Source organism: Astatotilapia calliptera, chromosome 1, assembly GCF_964374335.1.
Source record: "Astatotilapia calliptera chromosome 1, fAstCal68.1, whole genome shotgun sequence".
Classification (NCBI taxonomy): domain Eukaryota; kingdom Metazoa; phylum Chordata; class Actinopteri; order Cichliformes; family Cichlidae; genus Astatotilapia; species Astatotilapia calliptera.
In genome coordinates, this window is record NC_137422.1 from 2,179,667 (window position 1) to 2,202,204 (window position 22,538).

Sequence of the window (22,538 nt, forward strand, 5' to 3'; positions counted from 1 at the left end):
TCTACTGTGCAATATAAAGCGCCTTGAGGTGACTTTTGTTGTGATTTGGCGCTATATAAATAAATAAATTGAATGTCAAAGCATCTCCATGGGTTTTAAGATCAGTGGTACATACCTAGGCCACTCCAAAATCTTCCTTTTTTTGAATCACTCAGAGATGAACTTGCTGTTCATTCATCATTGCCTTGCAGAATAACTCAAGTGCACTTTGCCTTCAGGCCTGCATGAACTGATGGTTGGATATTCTCCCTCAGGATTTTCTTATTGAGAGCAGAACTCATGGTTCTGTCAATTATGACAAGTTGTCCAGGTCGTGAAGCCCCAGACCATCATGCTACTACCCTGGTTGACTACCCCCAAAGCAAAATTGGTATGGCCTGGATCTGGCCCACATAATGTGCTTACACATGGCCCACATACCGCAAAGAATGACGGCCCTTTGGTGGCCCAGATCTGGTTTGCCAGATCTGGCCCACACATGGGCCTGTTGCAGACACACTGCTGGTCCTGTGCTGGCCCAGAACACTTTCAGCTCTGGCCCCAGATGTCAGCCTAATGTGTACCTTAATCAAGCCATGTAATAACAACATGTGCTGGAACATAATAGCACAACAGAAACATGATGAAACCCATGTTCAGACAGCGAATGGACTGCTTCTTATATAGCACTTTTCTACTCTCCCAGATTACTCATAGTGCTCTATACAACATGCAACATTCACCCAGTCACACACTTTCTCTAAACTAAGTGCATTTATACACATTCACACTCTTGACAAGCAGATTGGAGGAGCCAGGGATCGAACCAGCACTAACCTTCCAATCAGTAGATGACCCTCTCTACCTCCTGAGCTACAGCCACCTGGTGGTAAACATAAGTAAACCCTCACTAGGTTTTGGATAAAGTGTACACTCACAAAACTGTGAAATCTGCATTTGGCTACCATAGCAGTATAATATAGTAACATGGCATTTAGGTCTTCTAACTGAAATAGGAAAATAAATAGTACCATCATTGCCAGACCTGGCCCACATCTGGTTGACAGACACCCTGCCATGACACCAGCCGGTCAGAAGTGCCAGCTTATTGCCGGATCCAGGCCAGACCTGTTTTCTATGAGCCTTGGCGAGATAAACCAAACCACAATCTAGCCAGATGTGTCATGCCATCAAATAAACAGTGCCATCTACACCAGGCCTAGCCCATATCTGAATGAAATACCACTTACCATGCCAGAAGTCAGCCAACAGTGCCGGCTTAACACCAGATCCAGATGATGTTATTTTACACCAGACGTAATGGGACCAAAGCTTTTGGAAAAGTTCAGCTGTCAGTCCACTGAATATTTTCCTAAAATATTTTGGGGATGATCAAAATATGAGACAAACCTTTGTTCTTGGATTTTTCTTCTGGGAACTCACCAATGGATTTTTCACCTAGTCTCTTTGTTATTGTTCATGAATCATGAACACTGACCAACACCTTTTTAAATTTCTTATGACCACAATAATAATATATTGACAATATGGTGTTGTTATCTGACAGCTCTAAGAAACACACAGGTTAAGCCTAGAAAATAACAAGTCCGTCGGTTTGTGTGAACTGAATGGCCTGGAATGAAGATAAATTCCTGTCCAGCATTATTGTTTCAGTTTGCATCTAGTGCTAATCCAGGACAGATAGCAGAAAAAGAGCGCTCCCAGAGAAAACAATATTAAACGTGTTAATGCAAATTAATCCGCCATCATGGTCAACGCGATTAAAATTTTTAACGCAATTAACGCAACTGCAGTGCAGAATGACTCAAAATCCCTGAAATGTTTCTGTCAGCGCATTTTGGGCAGTTTGTCCAAATAGAGTTACCCTCGCACATGTGCAAATGGGCAGTAGATCTGGTAGTGACGGGCAGCTGAACCAATCAACTCAATATGGAAGATGATAAACACACATTGGCCCTCTCGATGGGAAATTTCAGTATTAAAAAAATAACAAGATGGAACAGTCGACCGACATAAAGTATTTTGCACATTGTGCAAGAAGGAATTTTCTTTTCACCGAAGCACTTCCATCTTAAAATATCACATTGAAGCGAAGCCTACGTTAGTCAGGGATGCTGCTAGCACTTTGGCTAACGTGTCACCCAGCTTGCACCAAACCAATCACGGAGCATCGGGGGCTCGGTAAGTCGACCTCGGACATATTAATAATAATGGATTGGATTTATATAGCGCTTTTCAAGGCACCCAAAGCGCTTTACAATGCCACTATTCATTCACTCTCACATTCACACACTGGTGGAGGCAGCTACAGTTGTAGCCACAGCTGCCCTGGGGCAGACTGACAGAAGCGAGGCTGCCATATCGCGCCATCAGCCCCTCTGGCCAACACCAGTAGGCGGTAGGGTAAAGTGTCTTGCCCAAGGACACAACGACCAGTACAGAGAGCCCAGGGATCGAACCGGCGACCTTCCGGTTACAGATGCGATTCCCAACCCCCTGAGCCACGGTCGGCCATATTAACTGACACAATTGCCACGTGGATTGCAACAAAATGCAGACCTGTTAATATCGTTGAGAACACGCGCTTTACATCGCTTTGGTTCCTCGTCTCAAGGACTTGAAGCCTCCCGAAGAGTGACAGAGAGAGAGTGGATAAATGTTCACAGAGTTTTTTGTTTACATGAAGGTTCAAGATGTTCAATAAACAAGTTAAGTGCGTATATTTTCCCTCTTTTCTCGAGTCTGTTTGCTCATGCAAAATGAAGTAACCCTATAATGAATCTCTTTAAACATTTTCATTGTTTGACAGCACTAATATATATTATATATGAGTGTATACTTAGCTATTAGTATATAGGTTTTCAAAAAGTTGTATTTCACAGGAGAGAAGCTGTGTTAAAAGACTGAAGAAAACTATTGGATTTCTCTTTGAATTTAAGCATTTAGCATTCTTTGTGTTTATTCTCCATTTACCTCATTATTTTGCATAAATGTCAGTTACAAGCTTAAATATAAAGTTGAAATAATGTAATTGCAACCAGGCTATTGGTCAAATATTTGCAATTAATCACAATTAATTACAGAAAATTGTGCCATTAATTTGTTAAATTTTTTTTTAAATCTATTGACAGCACTGATATTTATATATAATTTTTATAGTCCTGCCTGTGTACACCACAACAGTTGATCATAGATCAACAGATAAGTGTGTGATTAAATTGCAGACCTTAGCGCCAGCAGTGTTCCAAAAATGATTCATGAAATTTTTAAGAATTATAGCAAAGGATATTATTTACTCTTTTCAGTAGAGTCATGACAAATGAAGCAGACACAATATCTGATGTTGATTCAAATTGTTGAATTTGGAGGTCATCATTAAGCTGAAAACTCAAATAAATCTACCACAGTCAGCAAAAATGTCAGAAGTGCAAAATCAACACTATAATGCAAAGAAACATGAAAACACTGACCTGCTCAGCAACATCAAAAGTCCTGAAATGTCACAGAAGACAACAGAAGTGCATGATAAAAATGATTTTAATAGTTAAAAAACCCAACATCACACATCTAAATCAAACAGTGCCCTGTTTGCCTAGTTGTGTTTTGCAAATATTGCGGTGGGCACTGTATATGATCAGCCTCTAGCTTCAATCTTTATGCTATCCATCATATTTTCTGAGGGCGAGAGAGATAAAATGTTCCAAATTTTAATAAGATAGCGAACAAGCGAATGCTCTTGTAATCCTCAAGCAGAGCTGATAAATCTTTAAAGAGGTGGCTAATCCTTTCATCCTGTGGGCTGAAGCAGGAATGGCTACAAGGAGGATTACATCAACCATGGGTACAGAAAGATTAATATACTTCAAATTAGCTAATCGCTACCCAATTCTTGCTATTGTTTTAGCATGAAGAGGTGGTCTTTAGTGCCCTTAAATCTGCTCCTGCAGGAAGAATGAAAGCAGAGGTATGAACAACATCAGAGTTGCAGTGGGACCAACTGTAAGGGCACACCTGACATCATCCTCCACTGCCTGATCTGTCTGCACAGCTGTCAGTAGAGCAGATTGCAACATCCCAGTGAAACAGTTTTTGTCCTGAATACAAAAAGCTCTTTTAATCTTTCTCCTCTGGTGTTCTCAGCATTATATAATGTTCCTTTTTTGCAATGTTTGATTAAACATAGGGTAGATTTGTCACCTCTTTAAATGGGATTTTTAAATATTATGGCTTGCAAAAGGAAATCTTCTGCAAGCCCTAAATTCATGGTAACTTCACTCATAAGATACTAAAACTTCTGACAGTCTTAGCATAATGCTAAAATGCAAATCCCTAAGTAATTTGCTGGTGACATAGTAGCTGTTAAGAGGTAAAATTCAATAATTATTTTTAGATTAAAGAAGAAAAACACAGATGACACAATTTAAATGCCCCTGGCCGCTTTGCTTCTGTCTTCTTTTTAAATGACTTCAAAACTTTGACTTCATAACTTGTTTCCAATGCAGAAAATAACAAGAACCCTTTTTTTATCCACTTCTATGACATTATTACTATACGATTAGGTCAAGACAGGAGTATGTCTCTGTAGTTTCTCAGTCATCGCGCTCATGGTAGTTTAAAGAGCTTGGGAAAAAAGCTACTGGACTTCTTTGTGAAGACATTTGTCTTCTCATCCACGAGGTTTCTTCAGTTCTTCAGTTGTTTTGTACATTGCACTTTCAGCAGTCCTGTTTGTCTGTTATATATCATACGTAGCACCAGGGTCTCAGCCGAACACTGTCTCATTTCACTCTGCACTGTACTACTGTACATGGTTGAAATGACAGTAAAAGCCACTTGACTTGATTTGACTTGAGTTTCTTCTTTAAACTGCAGCCCGATGCTGCTTCGTTTACGGGTGTCAGTCATATTTATAATAATGGATTGGATTTATATAGCGCTTTTCTAGGCACCCAAAGTGCTTTACAATACCACTATTCATTCACTCTCACATTCATACACTGGTGGAGGCAGCTACAGTTGTAGCCACAGCTGCCCTGGGGCAGACTGACAGAAGCAAGGCTGCCATATCGCGCCTACTGGTCTCGGCCAGAGGGGCCGAGACCAGTAGGCAAGTAGGGTAAAGTGTCTTGCCCAAGGACACAACGATCAGGACAGAGGGCCCAGGGATCGAACCGGCAACCTTCCGGTTACAGATGCGCTTCCCAACCCCCTGAGCCACGGTCGCCCCTATTTATGTGTCTTTGCGACACACTCGCAGTCTCCTCCTTACTGCTGTCTACGGTCGCACTCACTGATTTGCCATGATGTGCAACGCGATCCTGAAATATTGATACTTTCATTACCAGCATTTCATGTTACAGGATCAATTCCCATACAAAAATATCAATATTTCATTTGATTAAACTTTTTTAATCTTTTTTATTTTTAATCCTAAACATGACATGATGACAAAAGTAAAGTTGGCAATTAGCAGGATAGTCGGCAATACCCTGTTAACTACAATCGCCTTCCGCCTCTCATTCATGTGCGTGCACTTTTGCTTATGACATATCTTGAGGCATCAGCTTGAGGTGTGTGTGTATGTGTGTGCATGTATATGTGTATGTATGTGTGTATAAATAAACATTCATTAGTGTGTTTGGTTTGATTAAAGCTTCTCTGGGCCAAAGGTCAAAGTAAAAATCGTTCAGCATCTGGAAGACAGGACAGTAAGTTCTAACAAGAATGAAGAACAGGCTAAGCCAGGGAGAAATGACCCCAAAGAAAGATACAATGGCCTCAGGCAGAGATTTAAAAAGAGATTTGATTTTTTTTAAAGCACTGCAAGAAAAGAATCATCCATAAGTTCACCTAAAAAGGTATTGTAAGTAAACTTCTCCTGCACAGAATCACATGTTTATCTGAGAGATAAACTGGACATAAAAACAGAGCCAACAAAAGAGCCAGGAAACATAGGGAAAGCCCCCAACTCAAATCAAACGCTCCCCTTTCTTCTTCTTCTTTCAATTAGCTCAAGCTGTGTATATCACACAACAAAAGACCTGTCCCAGGATGTTAACGTTAGCAGACCAGGCAGCCATGTTTTTGTAGTTAAGAGCTAAGAATTAGCTTCCAGCATTCCTACTACAGCCAATGGGAGAAAAACGCTGTGTGTGTGTGTGTGTGTGTGTGTGTGTGTGTGTGTGTGTGTGTGTGTGTGTGTGTGTGTGTGTGTGTGTGTGTGTGTGTGTGTGTGTGTGTGTGTGTGTGTGTGTGTGTGTGAGAAGGTGGAGGATGTAGTGTCACACAATGGAGTCAAAGGGTATTTGTCTAGGCCATGCAGGAGAGACTAAAGTTGTTTACATGTAGATGTTGAATAAAAGACACAATATACTCGTCTTTGTGCCCCCCTCCCCTTCAGGGAATCTCTTTCACGGCTTTTCATCAACAAGAAAAGAAAACACTGTGCTATAGAGTTTACCATCTGGGGTGGATAATTGGGTTCTCTTACCGAATAAATGCGGGTGTCCAGAAAAATACAAAGCATGGTCACTGAAATTTTCTTTTGTTAATGTTCACATTGTTGTGGACGTGTTTGAATGTTTTGAATGTTCTGAGTTACAAATTCGTGTAATTGTACATTTTCAGGATCTCGCTTCTATAAACAGTTCGATGGTTACTAAGAAGGTGTAAATGCTGCTTTGCATTCTTGCAGTTTTTAAGCACACAGGCAGTAGTAGTAGTAGTAGTTCAGCTCACTCTGGTCATGTGAGCTGAAGATTAATAATAAATCTAGAAGAAGTGCATTTCCACTGCAATAAATACTCTGCCTACTCCTCTGCTGCTTCTTCATTGTATGAGCAAGTATCAATTAACATCAATCAATGGTGAAAACCTCATTTTTAATTGTGGTACATGAATAAAAAAAACAAAAAGCCAGTAAAACTGCTTGTGCTGCTAATGTTAACAGTTAACAGTCTTCATGTTACCAGTTTTATTTGCTAAAGAACAAATTATACTGCAAATACTGTGTGTAATTAATATGTACCAATTTTAATGTCATAGTAGTCATTTTTGTAATGTATGTTCTGTACTATACAATAGTCTTAAGCCACAATTCATGACTTAAAAGAACCTGTTCCCTGAACACCAGCTGCATAGAAGAAGAACCTTTTTTAAAATGTACCTAATTATTTTGTTGCATCATTTCTTTAGTTGAACCTGCTAAAAATGTCAAAGATGCAGTGTGATGGGCATAGAATAGTATATTTACACTAACAACAGGGTTCGTGAAGGGCTTAAACTTGACAAATCTTAACATAGTGTGGAGTGTTTTCTTAAACAAAACTGAGGAAGCTGAACAATCGAACACATAAGAAGACGCGCCACCAAAAATATATATAGATGAACAGTATCTGAAAGACATTCTCAAGAAAGAGGAATTTCAGGTTTCAGTAGTTTGTAGTTGTTAGTTTCCTTTTGTACTTTATGTTGGAGGACTAGCTGCCCATTGCTTCAATCTGATCCTTGCTGACTTAATTCTTGGCAAACCAGTGGTTGGAGGATGAGGAGCCCACTCTGGGTCCCCCTCCACCAACTCCCAAGAACAGATGTTGTAGTCGTCATCCTGGTCCTGATGAGACTGTGAACCCTGTGCATCCCAAGCCTCCAGAGAATCCAAAGCCTGCCAAGTCCCCACTGCTACTCCAGCCACATGAACCTGAGACAATGAGCTCTGTACCACCAGAACCCACAGGCCCTCTCCAGGTTTTGCCCTGTGACTGGGCTGACCCTAGAGTCTAGGGTCTGCAACCTTTAACACCCAAAGAGCCAGTTGGACTCGGTTTCCACGCAAAAGAAAACACTGGGAGCCGCAAATACTTTTTGACATCTAAAATCAAGATAACACTGTATATATTGTTTTTTACCTTTATGCTTTGTGTGAACAACTAAGGTGTTCTGCTTATGAAATCCATGAAGTGCTACAGAGAAAATGACATTTTATTTATGTAATGAACACATTTTGAACTCTTAAAGAAATATAACAAAAGGAAAGCTGAACTAAAATGATCCGTGTAGCAAACAAAAGCTGTTGTGAGCCGCCACCCTCATATCTCCTCTGGGCTTTTGGAGCCTTGACCTGACTTTTAAAAAGTAATTGAAAAAAAGCTCTATGCTGCTAAAAGATGAAAAATAGATATTTGCAAAATTCTGCATAAATATGTATTTTACCTGGTTAATGTATGTGGCGGGGCGTGGTGGTCAATAAAGAGATGCTGAAAAGCGTGTTCATGCAAACATCGTCGGGTCTGCCGTGATATGTTTACAACGATACTTCTGCTCCTGAACCTCTGCGCACAGCGTCTGCAGGTCGGGGCTGTACGAAGTCACTTTATCTCTACAGGACTGTAAGCTGTCGTCTGTGAGGCGTGAGCGTGTTTGTCTTTAACATAGTTCACGGTGGAGCTGCTGACATAATGTGGATCCAAAGATCCATAACTGGCCTACCTGGGGTCGAAAGTCTCGATAAATGCACGGCGTTTCGTACACCGGCTTCCGCGAGTGTGACGCTTATTTGAGCGATGAAAAAATAATAGAATATAATTTTATTTTTATATTTCAATATCACAATAATCTTCCAGTTTAGAACTACAAGTTAAAAAGAACTAACATAAATAAAATACACTTCAGCTAAATACTTCTAATTTAATTTCCCAAACCACGCGGAGCCGCACTATAAGCACTAAAGAGCCGCAGGTTGCCGACCTCTGCCCTACACAGTCGGCCGTAGTTAAAAACATATTAGGCTGAACGCTCTTAAAAATTGCAGAGGACTGGAAAATAATGGGCTCTTGATTTCTGCAAAGTCAAAGAAATGTGACTTTTGACTGTTGCTGACTGAATGATTGAATTCTTCACAGTGTTTTGATTACACACTGCTTTTCATTCTTTAAATAGTAACTTTAATACATGCGTATTAAAGTATAGTATAGTATATATAGTATATATATAGTATAGTCTATTTCTGGTGCTGGGAAAATCATGGAGAAAGACTGATCGTATTTAAGATCAATACATTAATTAATGGCTTGTAACTTGTTAACTCAAAAAGATCACACCATGTTTGCTCTTACTGCACTGGTAGTGTGTTTGGGATCATTGTGATGAAAGAAAAGTCAAACTGAGTGAAGAGCACTCAGAGAGCGCTGTTCCTCTCAGAGGGGGAACACGATGTTTCATGATGCCTGTTCTTGTGTCACTGTGACTCTGTATTTAAAAAATGTAAAGTGTGTTGTACACCTCTTTCTGTGCCCTTTCATATGACATATTAGTCGATATGGTTTCTAATTTTTTCAAGTCAACTCTGAGCTTTAGCACTAACAATGAAGGTCAAGCCAACCTAGGTACTCATGTCCCCTGAGGCCTAAGATAAGATAAGATAAGATAAGATAAGATAAGATAAGATAAGATAAATTATTATATTGTTGTGAAGTTTGTCGATGTGAGTTTTTACTGATTTTCACCTGGGAACTTGAACAACACCTGATTTTATTAAATCAGCTCGAGCTATTATTGGTATCTGCCCTCACACAAACTTTGAAAATGATATGTTGAAGTGACAGTTAGACTGCTGTTGGAGATTATGTATGGGAATTTCAGCAGCAGGACCACGACTCCAAACACGCTCCTTCCGGCTGCCATCTATATGGGTTCCCCCAGTTCTGCAAGCTGATCATTCTCGTTTCCCACCCTCCCTCCTTCCTCTCCATTCTTCAACTTCTTCACTTCTATTTAGTACACGGGGATCTGCCAGTCCTCTTCGAGGCCTTCCCCAAACCGCAGCTCAATTCATGTCAAAGCATCGACTTTTACCTACTAAAACGCTGTCAAACTTAAAATGAGGACGTGGGACCAGCTAGTGAAACAAAAAGACAGACGAACAGATAAACTGACCCAATTTTTTTCTACTTTCAATGTGATTTATTCAGCTTCTGTTGTGTTTTCTGTGCTTTTGCAGCATTTTTCTATCATAGTCAGCCTCTGGTCTGTGTCTGTGTTGTTATTCTCAAAGTCAGAGACGTTCTCTGCTCTTTAGTTTGAAGACTTTTACACTCCCCGGTTGGATCACCTTGTCTAATCACCCCAGTCAGTTGAAGTACAAAATAGGTCAGCTCAGCCACTCAGACTTTACCAGCTTATCAGCTTGCTCCTTGTGGCAAACAGACCAGTCTCTTGGCTTATTTTGTAAACTACTGTCTTTGTTCCTTGTTCCAGTTTGTACCTCTGTCAGTCACAGGAGCTGACTAAACCCACCTTCTTCCATACAACACTGGAGATCTCTCACCATACCTGGTACCATCATAAGCTCCAAGTTGTTCTGTGTGTGGGTTTAATAAAGAATGTGCACCTGAGTTTCACTCTCTTGCCTTCGGTTTAGACACTCATAACATTTTTTCATTTCAATTTTCAACTGCAGAAGGAAGCTTGACACTAGTTGACAGAAGTTGAGGAAGGATTGCTATTCGGTTATGGTCTACACCAGCGGTCTCCAACCTTTTTTGCACCACAGACCGGTTTATGCCCGACAATATTTTCACGGACCGCCCTTTAAGGTGTCGCGGATAAATACAACAAAATAAAACTAGTACCCGTACCGAAAAAAAGATTTATTCATAACACACGTGAAAAGACCCAGGAAAACCGAGTTAACGATAAAAACGAAAACAAAATAACGCTGAAAACCGATAAAAACCCTGAAAACCAGACATTTCACACCTGAGCCTCGACTCTCGCAGCCCGGTACCAAACGACTCACGGACCGGTACCGGTCCGAGGCCCGGGGGTTGGGACCGCTGATTTACACTGTTATAGAAACAAGGAGAAAATGGGTTTCAGAACAGCCACTGGACTTGGATAGAGTGTAGGACTGTGTGGTAAATGCTCACGTACTAACTGGACTGGTGTTGTTCTGTGTGTTTGGGACTGCTATATTCTTATATATATATTAATTTGAAATAATTTCCCTTTGTGGTGGGGCGTGGTCTGCGGTGCCGTGTGGACGCACCAGCACGGCATCCGCAATCACGCCCGCCGTGTTAAAACACGTTGGTGTGGTGCTTGTGGTGTGGTTCAAGTGCGGCTGGCAGCCTGTGAGCTGCAGCCGCAGCAAGTAAAGATGGCTCGAAATAACGTTGAATAACGATATGTGGTCCCGCCGTGCCTTATTCGCGCCACACCCTTTTTCTTTTAGAGAACTGTTTAACCAGTTTTATTACTTTTAGTCATGTAATCTTTTCATTCAGTGCTACCTTAACTGTATATTTGTTTTTATTTCTGGGGAAATTACATTAATTGTTTCATAGCATTGTCTTTGCTCCCAGTCTGTTCTTTACACTGCTCTCTCCTCCTTACAACTAAAAGTTAATAAATTATGGAGCATTGTCAGGCCCTTTAAATCTAGGTCGCATTGTTGTTAACAGTAATTCTGCCACTTAGCTTGGCTTTGTCTTTACCAGTTGGCCACAGGTACACAAAATTAAGTCACTGCATTCTGTTAATCCTGGTGAATACTGCATGGCTTTAGTGGAGAAAAAGTATTTTAGAGTAAAATTAGAAAATTAGTTTATATATTTTATTTATTCCAGAACAAATAAGCAGTTTTGTTTTGCCATAGTTCCCCAGGATTTATAAACTTTCACACAGCGATGGCACTCTAATGCCCCTTTGAGGGCCCAGTTATTCTGCGGCCTTTGCTTGTTCACACTGAACTAAAGAAAGCTGTATATAGTAGTGCCACACTGCATGCAAATGGAAACAAGGCCATTTAAAAACCCCGGTGGAGATTATGCTTTGCTGATTACAACACTGTGAGGTTGCAACTTTTGACCCGGATTAATTAAAACATGTGAACACAATTCAATAAAAGTCTTTTTAGGATCACTTTTAATTGCATTTTAATCATGAAAAAATGTAAAAACATGAAGGATTTCAGTTGATTCTTTGTCTGAACAACTGTCAGACGTGATAACATAAGTAGATGTGTGACAGAACCAGGAGAGCATGTTGTGGGATTCTTCTTTAACAATTAAGAGCAGAAGCTTAATGAGACTGGATTCACACTTAAATAAAGAATCGTGCACATGTAGATCTGAAAACAACATCTGTTGTTTCATCTGCTCAGTTTAATTGTTTGTTTTTAACTGATTGAAGAGCTGTTATTTACTTTGACTGGCAAAGTTTGAGCTTCAGACAGAAATAATTGTGTAATGGACTGTTCCCATGAAGCGGGGAACACAGCTAGATGATAAGGCCAATCTTTTACACACATACTGAATGAAGGTTCTCTTCAACTTGAATGCAAAATTATTTGATTCACCTGATGAATTCATCCAAATGACCAAAGACAACTAACAAACGTAGCTCTGAAAACAGTTTGGATTTGCAGTTTTCAGAGCTGCCTGATGTCTAAAGAAACATTTTGCAGTTTGTTTGAGATTTTGCTCAGTGTCTTTCTTTTTTCTTTTACCAGGTTTCCTTCCAGCTGCTTGTGGTCACACTTTGGGTAGAAATACATTGACTTTGTTACAGAGCTCGACTGATCTTCATTTTGACAGCAGATATAGGTAACTGTGAAAAGATAACTACTGAGATTGAACGACTGTTCCACAAGGTACACTGCAATTTTAACAAGCCTGCATACTGTGTGCGTGCATCAAGTGGAAAAAGTTTGAAAATAACAATGCATATGACAGGAAAATGGTTTTGTTTGTCACTGACACGTTATGCATAACACATGTTCTCTTGCGGTTGGAATATTAAGGAGAAAGCGCTGTCTGATAACAAACAAACACTTTTGGTTTTGATCAACCACAGTGTGTTTTTGTTGGGTTTTTATAGCATCTATATTTTGTGTCTAAGAAGAAACTAGCAGGAAAAATGTGACACATGTTCAGTCATTTATGTGGACTATAATCACTGATGGGAGTTTATACGAATTTAGCGATTGTGATTTCAATATCGATATCACTTATCGACTCGATTCGTTGTTGATTCTCTTATAAATTCTCATTGGGTTTTTAAAGGTCATGTATTACACTGAACGCTTTTCTTTAAAGTAATGCAGTATGTGACTTAGTTATTCACTGGAGACAGTAATTCATTATACTAGTCATTACATTGCTTTTACATCATGTTTCTCTGTAAAATGATATGAAACACACGGTCTCATAATTACCAATTAACAATATAAACCTAGAGGCCCCACACATCAACACAAATTATTAGGACAACCGTGTGATCGTTCTATGAGTATTTGGGTATGAACACAAAGCCGTCAGCACAAAGCAAAGATGAAAACCAACACAAAGAGTGTAAACTCGTCACCACAGTGACTCTACTGTAGAAAAATGAGCAGAGCCTGCAGTCTGACTGCTCATCACCACTTTTATTACCCGGTTACTTAGTGTCAGTATGCTCAGCTTTAACAGCACTCTGGGTTCTTGGCTAGCTTAATACCTTTGTGTTAGCATGTTAGCAGTTGTTTCTGTCCTGGATGAAGTTTGGATTTTACCACTGTGCGCATTCGTTTGTGGAGTAAAATAAATTCAAATATAATAAATAAAAATAAATCATGTCCATATCGACGCAGTAGACCATGGAACCCAAAATGCCGGATTCACAAACAGAGATTTAACTTAGTGCGCAGCTTTATTGCTGGAGAAACTCTTCATAGCAGTAAACGTGACAAAAACAAACCAAAACCACAAATGCAGGACTAAAACCGGAGAACAGGAACCTAGAAACTAAGAATACTCAGGACGCGAAGGGAGGAGACACAGCACAAAGAGGGTATAATGCAACGCAGAGCAGGGGATGACAGAGGACTGAAATACAAGACGGAGTAATCAGGAAATGGGAGACACAGCTGGTACTAATTACTCAGACGAGACGGGGAACAGAGGCTGAACACAGAGCAGGACTGTCAAAATAAAACAGGAAGCATGCGGCAGACACAGACTAGACACTGAACAGAGGGAACGCCGAGTACAAGGACAGGAAGGACATGAGACATGACTGACTGGGGAACAAGAGAATAAACACGAGGGCAGAACTAAACCTAAGATCTAGAAATCACAAACCCAGGAGAACTAGAGCTCTAGAAATGCAAAACAGAAACCAAAACCCTAATATTCATGAACCATGATGAGATCAAAAATAAATGTACAAAACTCAAAACACTGGGTCACCGACCCAGGACCATGACATGTCACAGGTAAATGGTGTGGCATCTATATAAAACTCTTCTAGTGTAGACTGACTTAGTCTGTTAAACACAAAAATGCACACTTTGAGTAGGGATGGGTACTGATAAGATTTTCACGATTCCGATTCCATTTTCGATTCTGTTTAACGATTCGATTCTTTATCGATTCTTTTTAAAAAAGGAGAACACTAAGGTCGATTAGCTTAGAATTTTGTTTTATATCTTCTCTTTGAACAAGATAGAAATTTAGGAGTAACATGGCCTTACAAACCCAACAGTGACATCTTAAGAGATCCAGCCTACGGCTCTTCAGTGGGGTGTCACAGGGTCCCCGGGGGAAAAATGTAAATGTAAAATAATAAAATAAATATTCTTCTGTAGCAATAACAAAGTATAACATAAATTATTCTGTAGCAATTACACAAGAATATCCAGTAATGTCCCTGCCTACAATTAAACACATTCACTTACTGAAAATCATCTTCTGTGGCAAACGGGTGCAAACCTTTGACCACAAACTGAGTCACTGCTCGGTGACGTTCGTCTATCCTGGCCTGAAAGGAGACGCTACCGGTAGACTGCAGCGAGAACTGGCAGCATCTGAGCCAGACTCTGTCTCATCATGGTTATCTAAATGCACAGTAATGGCAGGTTTGTAATAAGGCAGATCGCGCTAACATAATATGCACTGTTGTTGATTATTTACCTGCCGCATTAACGGGAGAGGACGTGCAAACGTTAGCGCTGCTGCTGGGTTGAGATTCACGAGTCCGGAGCGAATTAAAAACACGACATTCATTTAAGGTCATCGTGTGTTTTGTGAGCAAATGCTTTTGCATATTCGTAGTGTTTCCTCCCTTAAATGAAATATCTACTTTGCAAGTATTGCAAGTTGCCCTGTTGTCATCCGTTCTCGTAAAGTATAACCAAACTTTTGAGCGTCTGAGCCACTTAGGCGCCGTTTCCTGCCAGGTAAATGACGCTCTGCAACGTGGTGACGTCATTCGGGGCGACTGGAATCGATAAGGGAATCGTTTGCCATTTTTGCAAACGATTCCAAGGAATTGAAACAGTGGGAACCGGTTCTCAACAAGAACCGGTTTTCGATACCCATCCCTAGGTGTGAGCTAGGTTGTTTACAGACCTGGAGTATTTTGTCTGTTTATATCAAAGTGGTTCATTTTCACCCTTGGTTTGATTCATTTGTGTAGCTATGAACAAAGTAATTGCACTTAGGTCCAGACCAAACAAACCGGATAGTCTTGGTACAGTTTTATCTGGACTCCAGAGCAATTCGTTTACAGTGTGAACATAACCCAACCTTGATCTTCACCAACTAACAGGTCTGCATTACAAGTTTGAGCTAAAAAACATGCCTCGCATGCTTTGCATTCTTGATGTGGATAGGTACTGTAGATGTGCAAAGGACTGTATGTAGCCGTCTAATGAACGTACATTCGCCGTGTTCTTCAATAGTTAAGAACTCACCAACTTCTTCCTCTATTTACTTTTGTTGCTCCCACTCCAGGCACATCTGCCCTGTGAGCAGACTGAACATTGTCATGTGGTTTGTAGTAATGAGTTTACAAACTCATTAACATCTGTTGTTGTGATTTGATTGTAAAAATAAAACTGAATTGAATTGAATCTGTTTGAGGTAACGTGATTTACTCCAGTTGTAGAAAAGACACAAAGGCTAAAATGGTGTTAAGGAATCTGCAGGACTTACGAACACACAGTTCTCCACTTTCATAGAAGCCAGGACAACACTGAGAGCGTCGTCTGTACATGGTCCTTACACCTCTCCTATAGGCGGTCTTGTAGCTGATCCTGTGCAAGTGACATAAACACAGTAAAGGTATTAATGTTAAAAGATGTGTGGCGCTGACCACACTGATGTATAAAACAAAAAATGTAAGCTTGCAGTGAATTATTTTCACAACAACAGAAAATGATCGTGTGAATGCACTTTCACCAGAACATCCCACAACAAGCCTTTGAACATGTCATCACTCAGCATTGTCACTCAAAGGTCGCTTAAGAACACAGTAGTCACTGCACTTATAAAGGATGAGCAGCACTTAAATGTTTAGGGGAGTTTCTCCACTCATTCAAGGACAAGGATGTTTTCTAATATTTCAGTTTAAGCTAAACGGATCAGCTCTTAGATAAACTAAACTAGTCGCTACAAAGCTTGATGTGGTCATCATGGGGCGATCGTGGCTCAAGAGTTGGCAGTTTGTCTTGTAACCGGAAGGTTGCTGGTTCGAGCCCCGGCTTGGACAGTCCTGGTCGTTGTGTCCTTGGGCAAGACACTGCACCTACCGCTTACTGGTGTTGGCCAGAGGGGCCGATGGTGCGATATGGCAGCCTCGCTTCTGTCAGTCTGCCCCAGGGCAGCTGTGGCTACAACTGTAGCTGCCTCCACCAGTGTGTGAATGTGAGAGTGACTGAATAGTGGAATTGTAAAGCGCTTTGAGGGCCCCGAAAAGCGCTATATAAATCCAATCCATTATTATTATTATTATTATCGAAGCTGATATGCCAACAGTTGCTCATCAGAATGACATCAGAATGTTGGGAAGTAACAGAATACATGTACCGACGTTACGTATTTACAATAATATGAGTAACTGTATTGTGTTACAGTTACCGTTTAAAAGGGTGATCATTAGAATACAGTTACTTTGTTGAAATAAGTGGATTACAAGGTGTTCTTGTCTGTTTCCTATGTTAGGCTATCCTCTGTCTAATTTTGGTAATTTCACGCATTGCCGTAAACCCAAACAAAACACAAAATAAGAGGCTCTAATGCAGATATTTCTGATAAGTTCATATATCTCACTGAAATGTTACTCTGTAGCTGATTGTGTCAGTCTGTCAGTTTAAACCCTTTTTTTTAGAAAACATATAAAGTCTCTCTAGTTAATTTTGGTGGCGTCAGTTACACAATAGACCCGGCGCCCGCACAACAGAGCCAGCAGTGCACGGGCAGGAATGCATTTCTTACTGACCGTACAATGCAAACTCTGTTTGTCAGCAACCGAGCTGCTCTCAGCATCAAGAGACTATGACTATATACTGTATATATAAGTAGATGTGATATCTACTCATATCTAAAATGTGTTTTATATATAAAGCCATAAAGTAATGAGGTATTGACCAATGACTTAAAATGCAGCTGTTAGAAATGTACATGAGAAGTTTAAGTAATGCAGTGTTGCTGTATTTTATTTCAGTGAAAAACTAAATATCATATTTTCAATTTAAGTTGTTTCCAGCTGTAGTGGCTGTTGAATATACCTAAAGCAAACGAGGAGTGCCATTTAAACGAGCCAAACTACGTTCACTTTATTTTTGGAGATACTGATCTCACGGTTTATGGTGACCACACTTGGCAGATTTTTCACATAATACCAGATATTTCTGATAAGTTCATATATCTCACTGAAATGTTACTCTGTAGCTGATTGTGTCAGTCTGTCAGTTTAAACCCTTTTTTTAGAAAACATATAAAGTCTCTCTTTGATTCTGACTGTGCTGTCGTGTTGCTACATCTAAGGTGTGTAGCATAGCATAAATCCTGTTGAATGCAAATAAAACACTTGAATGTGTTACTATTATTACTTACCAGCAGAGATGTAACGCGTTACTGTAATCCGATTACTTTTTTCAAGTAACGAGTAAAGTTAAGGGATTACTATTGCAAAAACGGTAATTAGATTACCGTTACTTTCCCGTAGGAACGCTGCATTACTGCGTTACTAAAACTGTGATTTTTTTGCAAGAATGTCTCATGACAGTGACGTAAGCGAGTGCGACGTTAGTGACAACAGCTGTGTGCAGATCAACAATGGATAATATATCGAGTGCGGGAGAGAGTATGAGCGTGCTGTCAGGGTCCTGGGACTGGGCGACCCAGGATCCCTGAGCAGTCATGTATTATATTATTATTATTATTATTGTTGTGTATTTTGGTGTTGCTCCCCCTTCCCTGTGCTTGTGTATATGTGTGTGTGGGTGGCTGAGCACTTGTTTATAGGCGGCGTCAGGCCTGGAGGGTGTGGCCCTGCAAGGGGACTGGCCACACCCGAAGCCACACACCTGCTGCTGATCAGGCCTCGTCGGGGGAGCTACTTAAGAGAGTCTTGGAGCTCCCACCGACGCGGGATCATTGCATGAGACTCCACGTTAGTCACCCTGTCTAAGTTTAGTCAGAAAGTGTATGCCTGCCATTTCTGAGTGTCCTGACAGCTGCGCTATTGTTTCCCGCAGGAAGAGCGTGGAAGGCACGGAGAGCAGCGAGCACCGGGGGGTGCTGACACGGGAGCAGAGAGCACACGGACTATTCACGGGAGACACGACACGGGAGTCTGGGAGAACACGGGGATTTATTGTTACGTTGTTTTCACTCTGTAAATAAACACTGTTTGTACATAGAGCACCGCGCCTGGGTCCTCCTTCCCCACTCCTTCCACGGTGTGCCATGCCATACCGTGACACGTGCAGCGTTTAAAGCGTGGAAGTACTGACCTTACTTTGAGTTTGATTCCATAAAAAGTGACAAAAACATTAGTGTCCGCTGTGCGTGGGAAAAAACCCCTAAACTTCCAACAAGCACCGAGTAGCTACGACGTAATGGGAAACTCACAGAGAAACTCGCGGATTCTTCCACTGACCGCGGCACACCTGCACCAGGGTAAACCTCCGCCTGCCCCACGCCTGCTTTACAGGTGAAAATAGAGCAACAGGACCGCTGAGTCTTTGACTTTATTTATTTTCTGCTGTGTTTTACTTGCATCTATTTGAAAGACTGAGTGTAAACACAAAAAAAAATTATTTTATTTTATGTGCAGAAAATAAGTTTAAATGTTAAACTAATTTATTCAAGTCAGAGAATGTTGCATATAATTACATTTTTGCTTGATGCATAAAGTTAAAAGATTAAAACTAATAAAACAAGTTTTAAAAAGAGACTTTTCCATTTGATTACATTTTGTATGATGGATTATGTAGAAAAAGTAGAATTGGGCTGAAAGATGTATCACTTTATCACCTACTCAGGTTGTAAATCGTGTTTTTAAAAAGTAACTAAGTAATTAATTACTTTTGAAAATAAGTAATCAGTAAAGTAACAGGATTACTTTTTGGGGGAAGTAATCAGTAATTAGTTACTGATTAATTAACTAATTAATCAGTAAGCAGTGTTGGTCAAGAAACTTGACCAACACTGCTTACCAGTATGGTAGCAATTGGTAGACAATTACTACCTAAGCCATGAATTATTGACTCAGTGACCTTCCTTAGCTCTTTGCTGCTGCTTCCAATCGTGATTCATCTTCTGACGAGTTTTAGACCCAGAAGCAACATCTGTCTCCCTATAGTCCATGTTTACAACTCAGACAATTGTCCCATAATGCAATTTGTTAGTGATATCAGAATCCTGAGCTTTGACTTAACATCAGCTACAGCTAATACGATGAGTTTAGTTTTGTTTAGTTTAGTCCAGCATTGTTATTCCTGATCAAAAGAATCTGATTAAAAGTTATTTTTAAGATTGTTTTGTTTTTTTTATAATTGAAGTCTTTATTTGTTTTTAACATTTCACAACACAAAAACAAACAAAACAACCAACAAACAACAACAGAAAAAAAAAATATATAAAAAATATAATAATAATAATAATTTAAAAAAAATTTAAAAATTTAAAAAAACTCAAATCAGTTAACTCAAATCTTTAAGTCATTCCCTTACTGAGTGCCTACACAAACAAACAGTGCAGCAAGCGTACAACATGACTAAAGATAATTGCCCTGACCAAATAAGTTCCAACCATCTCAGCCAAAAACACGTCCCCACGATTCGTCAAAACCCTCCCTATCATCATTAACCCTAGCCAAGAGCTTTTCATACGACACCATTTTCAGCATAGTTTCTTTCCACCTATTATATTCTGGAGGAGACGGTTCCTTCCATACACTGAGAATAACTCGAGCCGCTGCGATCACCCCCACCTTTATAACCACAAAGTCATATTTTGAAACCCCAGGTAATACTGACCGATCCCCTAATAAGCACAGTCTTGGTGACAGGGGTATCATCAAACCAATCCACCTTCCTATTTTGTCCAATACTTTTTGCCAAAAGGGATAAACTTTCCCACATTCCCAAATAGCATGCATAAATGTCCCTGGATCTGAACTACATTTCCAGCATACATTACTGGGACTAATTCCCATTCTATAAAGTTTGGATGGAGTGAAGTACCACCTGTGTATTAATTTATACTGAGTAAATTTACCCCTGGCCTCTCTTATATATTTATCAGAGAATGACAAAATTCTGCGCCAGTCTTCTTTAGAAATTGCACAACCCAGATCCCTCTGCCATATAACCCTCAAGTTTTCACATATCTCTTTTTTTGGATTGTTAAACAGTTTGTAGAAAACCGCCGCCCTATGTGCTGTACTGGACAATTCTAAGAACTCCACAACCATATTCGAGCTTTGAGCAAATTTTCCTTTGGTAACACAATCCCTTATTTGTAAATATTTCCAAAAATTATTTTCTCTTGTCAAACTGTATTTTCGGGTTATTTCAGCAAATGACATAAACACTCCCCCTGAGTAAAGATCACTTATCCTGCGTATGCCTTTGACAAGCCATTCCTTCCAGAACACAGTTTTCCGTCCAATCCTTACAGCAATATTGTTCCATAGCGAGGCATAAGGTTGTCTTAGATGAGATGCTCCACACAACTTGTGCACCTCCACCCAGACAGCTTTGGAATACCTGAGCACTGGGTTATCATGAGAGTCTTGTCCATTAGTTGCCGCGCCCTGCGAGAGAACATCCAAAGGTGTGAAGGGGCTCGCTAGTTCCTGTTCGATCTTCATCCAGCTCAGCTCAGAGCCCGATCCTGTCCAGTATTTGGCCAGTCTTGACAATTCAAAAGCTAAATTATACAACTTCACATTTGGGAAGGCCATTCCCCCAATGTCTTTAGAGGCCCACATTTTCTTTATATTCACTCTCGGCTTCTTGTTATTCCACAAAAAATCTTTGATTAACTTCTCAATTTGACCAAATATGTGCAAAGGAATCCGTACAGGTAACATCATGGAAACATAATTGAACTGTGGGACCACCATCATTTTAATCACATTAATTTTACCCCATAGTGTAAGATTCAATTCACCCCATTTCTCCAGATTTGTTTTTATCTTTAGGAGGAGAGGTTCCACATTTGAAAGCATAATATCCTCCAAGTCGGGTTTTAATAATATTCCTAAATACTTCATACCTGAAGGTGAGTACTTAAAATTGAATGGAGTAACGCATCCAGAATGACATGATGCTGACAATGGCATGCCCTCTGACTTGTCCCAGTTTATCTTATAACCTGACAACCCTGAAAATGACTCAACACACGTGAGTAGCGCTGGTAGAGACTGCATGGGATCCGTCAATACTGCTAAGATGTCATCAGCATATAGAAACAACTTGTGTTCCATACCCCCTGCATGAACACCTCTGACACCCCTGTTTGCTCGAATAGCCAAGGCCAGCGGTTCCAGAAATATTGTAAAAAGCAACGGGGACAAAGGGCACCCCTGTTGGGTCCCGCGAGTAAGATGAAAAAACCCTGACACCAATCCATTTGTCAAAACCGCTGCCCTTGGACTTGCATATACAGTTTTGACCCAATTACAAAACCCAGGCCCAAACCCGAACCTTGTGAGGGTCGTCATAAGGAAGCCCCATTCCACCCGATCAAAGGCCTTCTCAGCATCTAGCGAGAAGGCCGCAACCGGGGTTAGGTTAGATTCGCTTCTGTGCATGAGATGAAGAAGTCTTCTAATGTTATCACCTGAGGACCTATTTTTAATAAAGCCAACCTGGTCACCATTAATGATATCTGGTAATATTTGATCCAGGCGGGAGGCCAAAACCTTTGTCAAGATTGTTAAGCATTGCTTAGCATTATAATCTAAATGTCACTGAAACAAACAGCTACACTGAATGAAACATTTAGGATAACTGTTAGCAAAATCTGTTCATTTGTCCACTGGAACAAATGTATATATTATACCTTTAAGTCATTGATCACAGTTATTTATCAGTGAGGAAGGTTATTTAGTTGTAGCTTTCATTTCTAGTATTTTTACTTTCACATTTGTAGTCTTACAGTGAAATAATTCTTTGTATTTTTTTAGGCAGAACAAAATTAGCAGATGAAAAAGCTTCTTTTAAAATCCCTAAAATATTAAATGTTAAAGGAATTAAAACAGTAAAA

The 22,538-nt window shown here is 40.1% G+C and overlaps 1 protein-coding gene and 1 long non-coding RNA gene across 5 annotated transcripts in view; one reads left to right on the forward strand and one right to left on the reverse strand.

Moving 5' to 3' along the window:
* Positions 1-22,538, reverse strand: part of LOC113034360 (multiple epidermal growth factor-like domains protein 11) — a 265,441-nt gene that overhangs the window by 170,588 nt on the left and 72,315 nt on the right. For all 4 annotated transcript variants that reach the window (XM_080299954.1, XM_080299959.1, XM_080299956.1 and 1 more), the window contains exon 5: positions 15,972-16,072. In XM_080299954.1, the coding sequence (XP_080156080.1) occupies positions 15,972-16,072 (101 nt within the window). The remainder of the gene's footprint in view (positions 1-15,971; positions 16,073-22,538) is intronic.
* Positions 18,108-18,683, forward strand: LOC145428208 (uncharacterized). The gene is made up of 2 exons (XR_013908445.1): positions 18,108-18,432; positions 18,518-18,683. It is a non-coding gene; the product is annotated as an uncharacterized LOC145428208 (long non-coding RNA).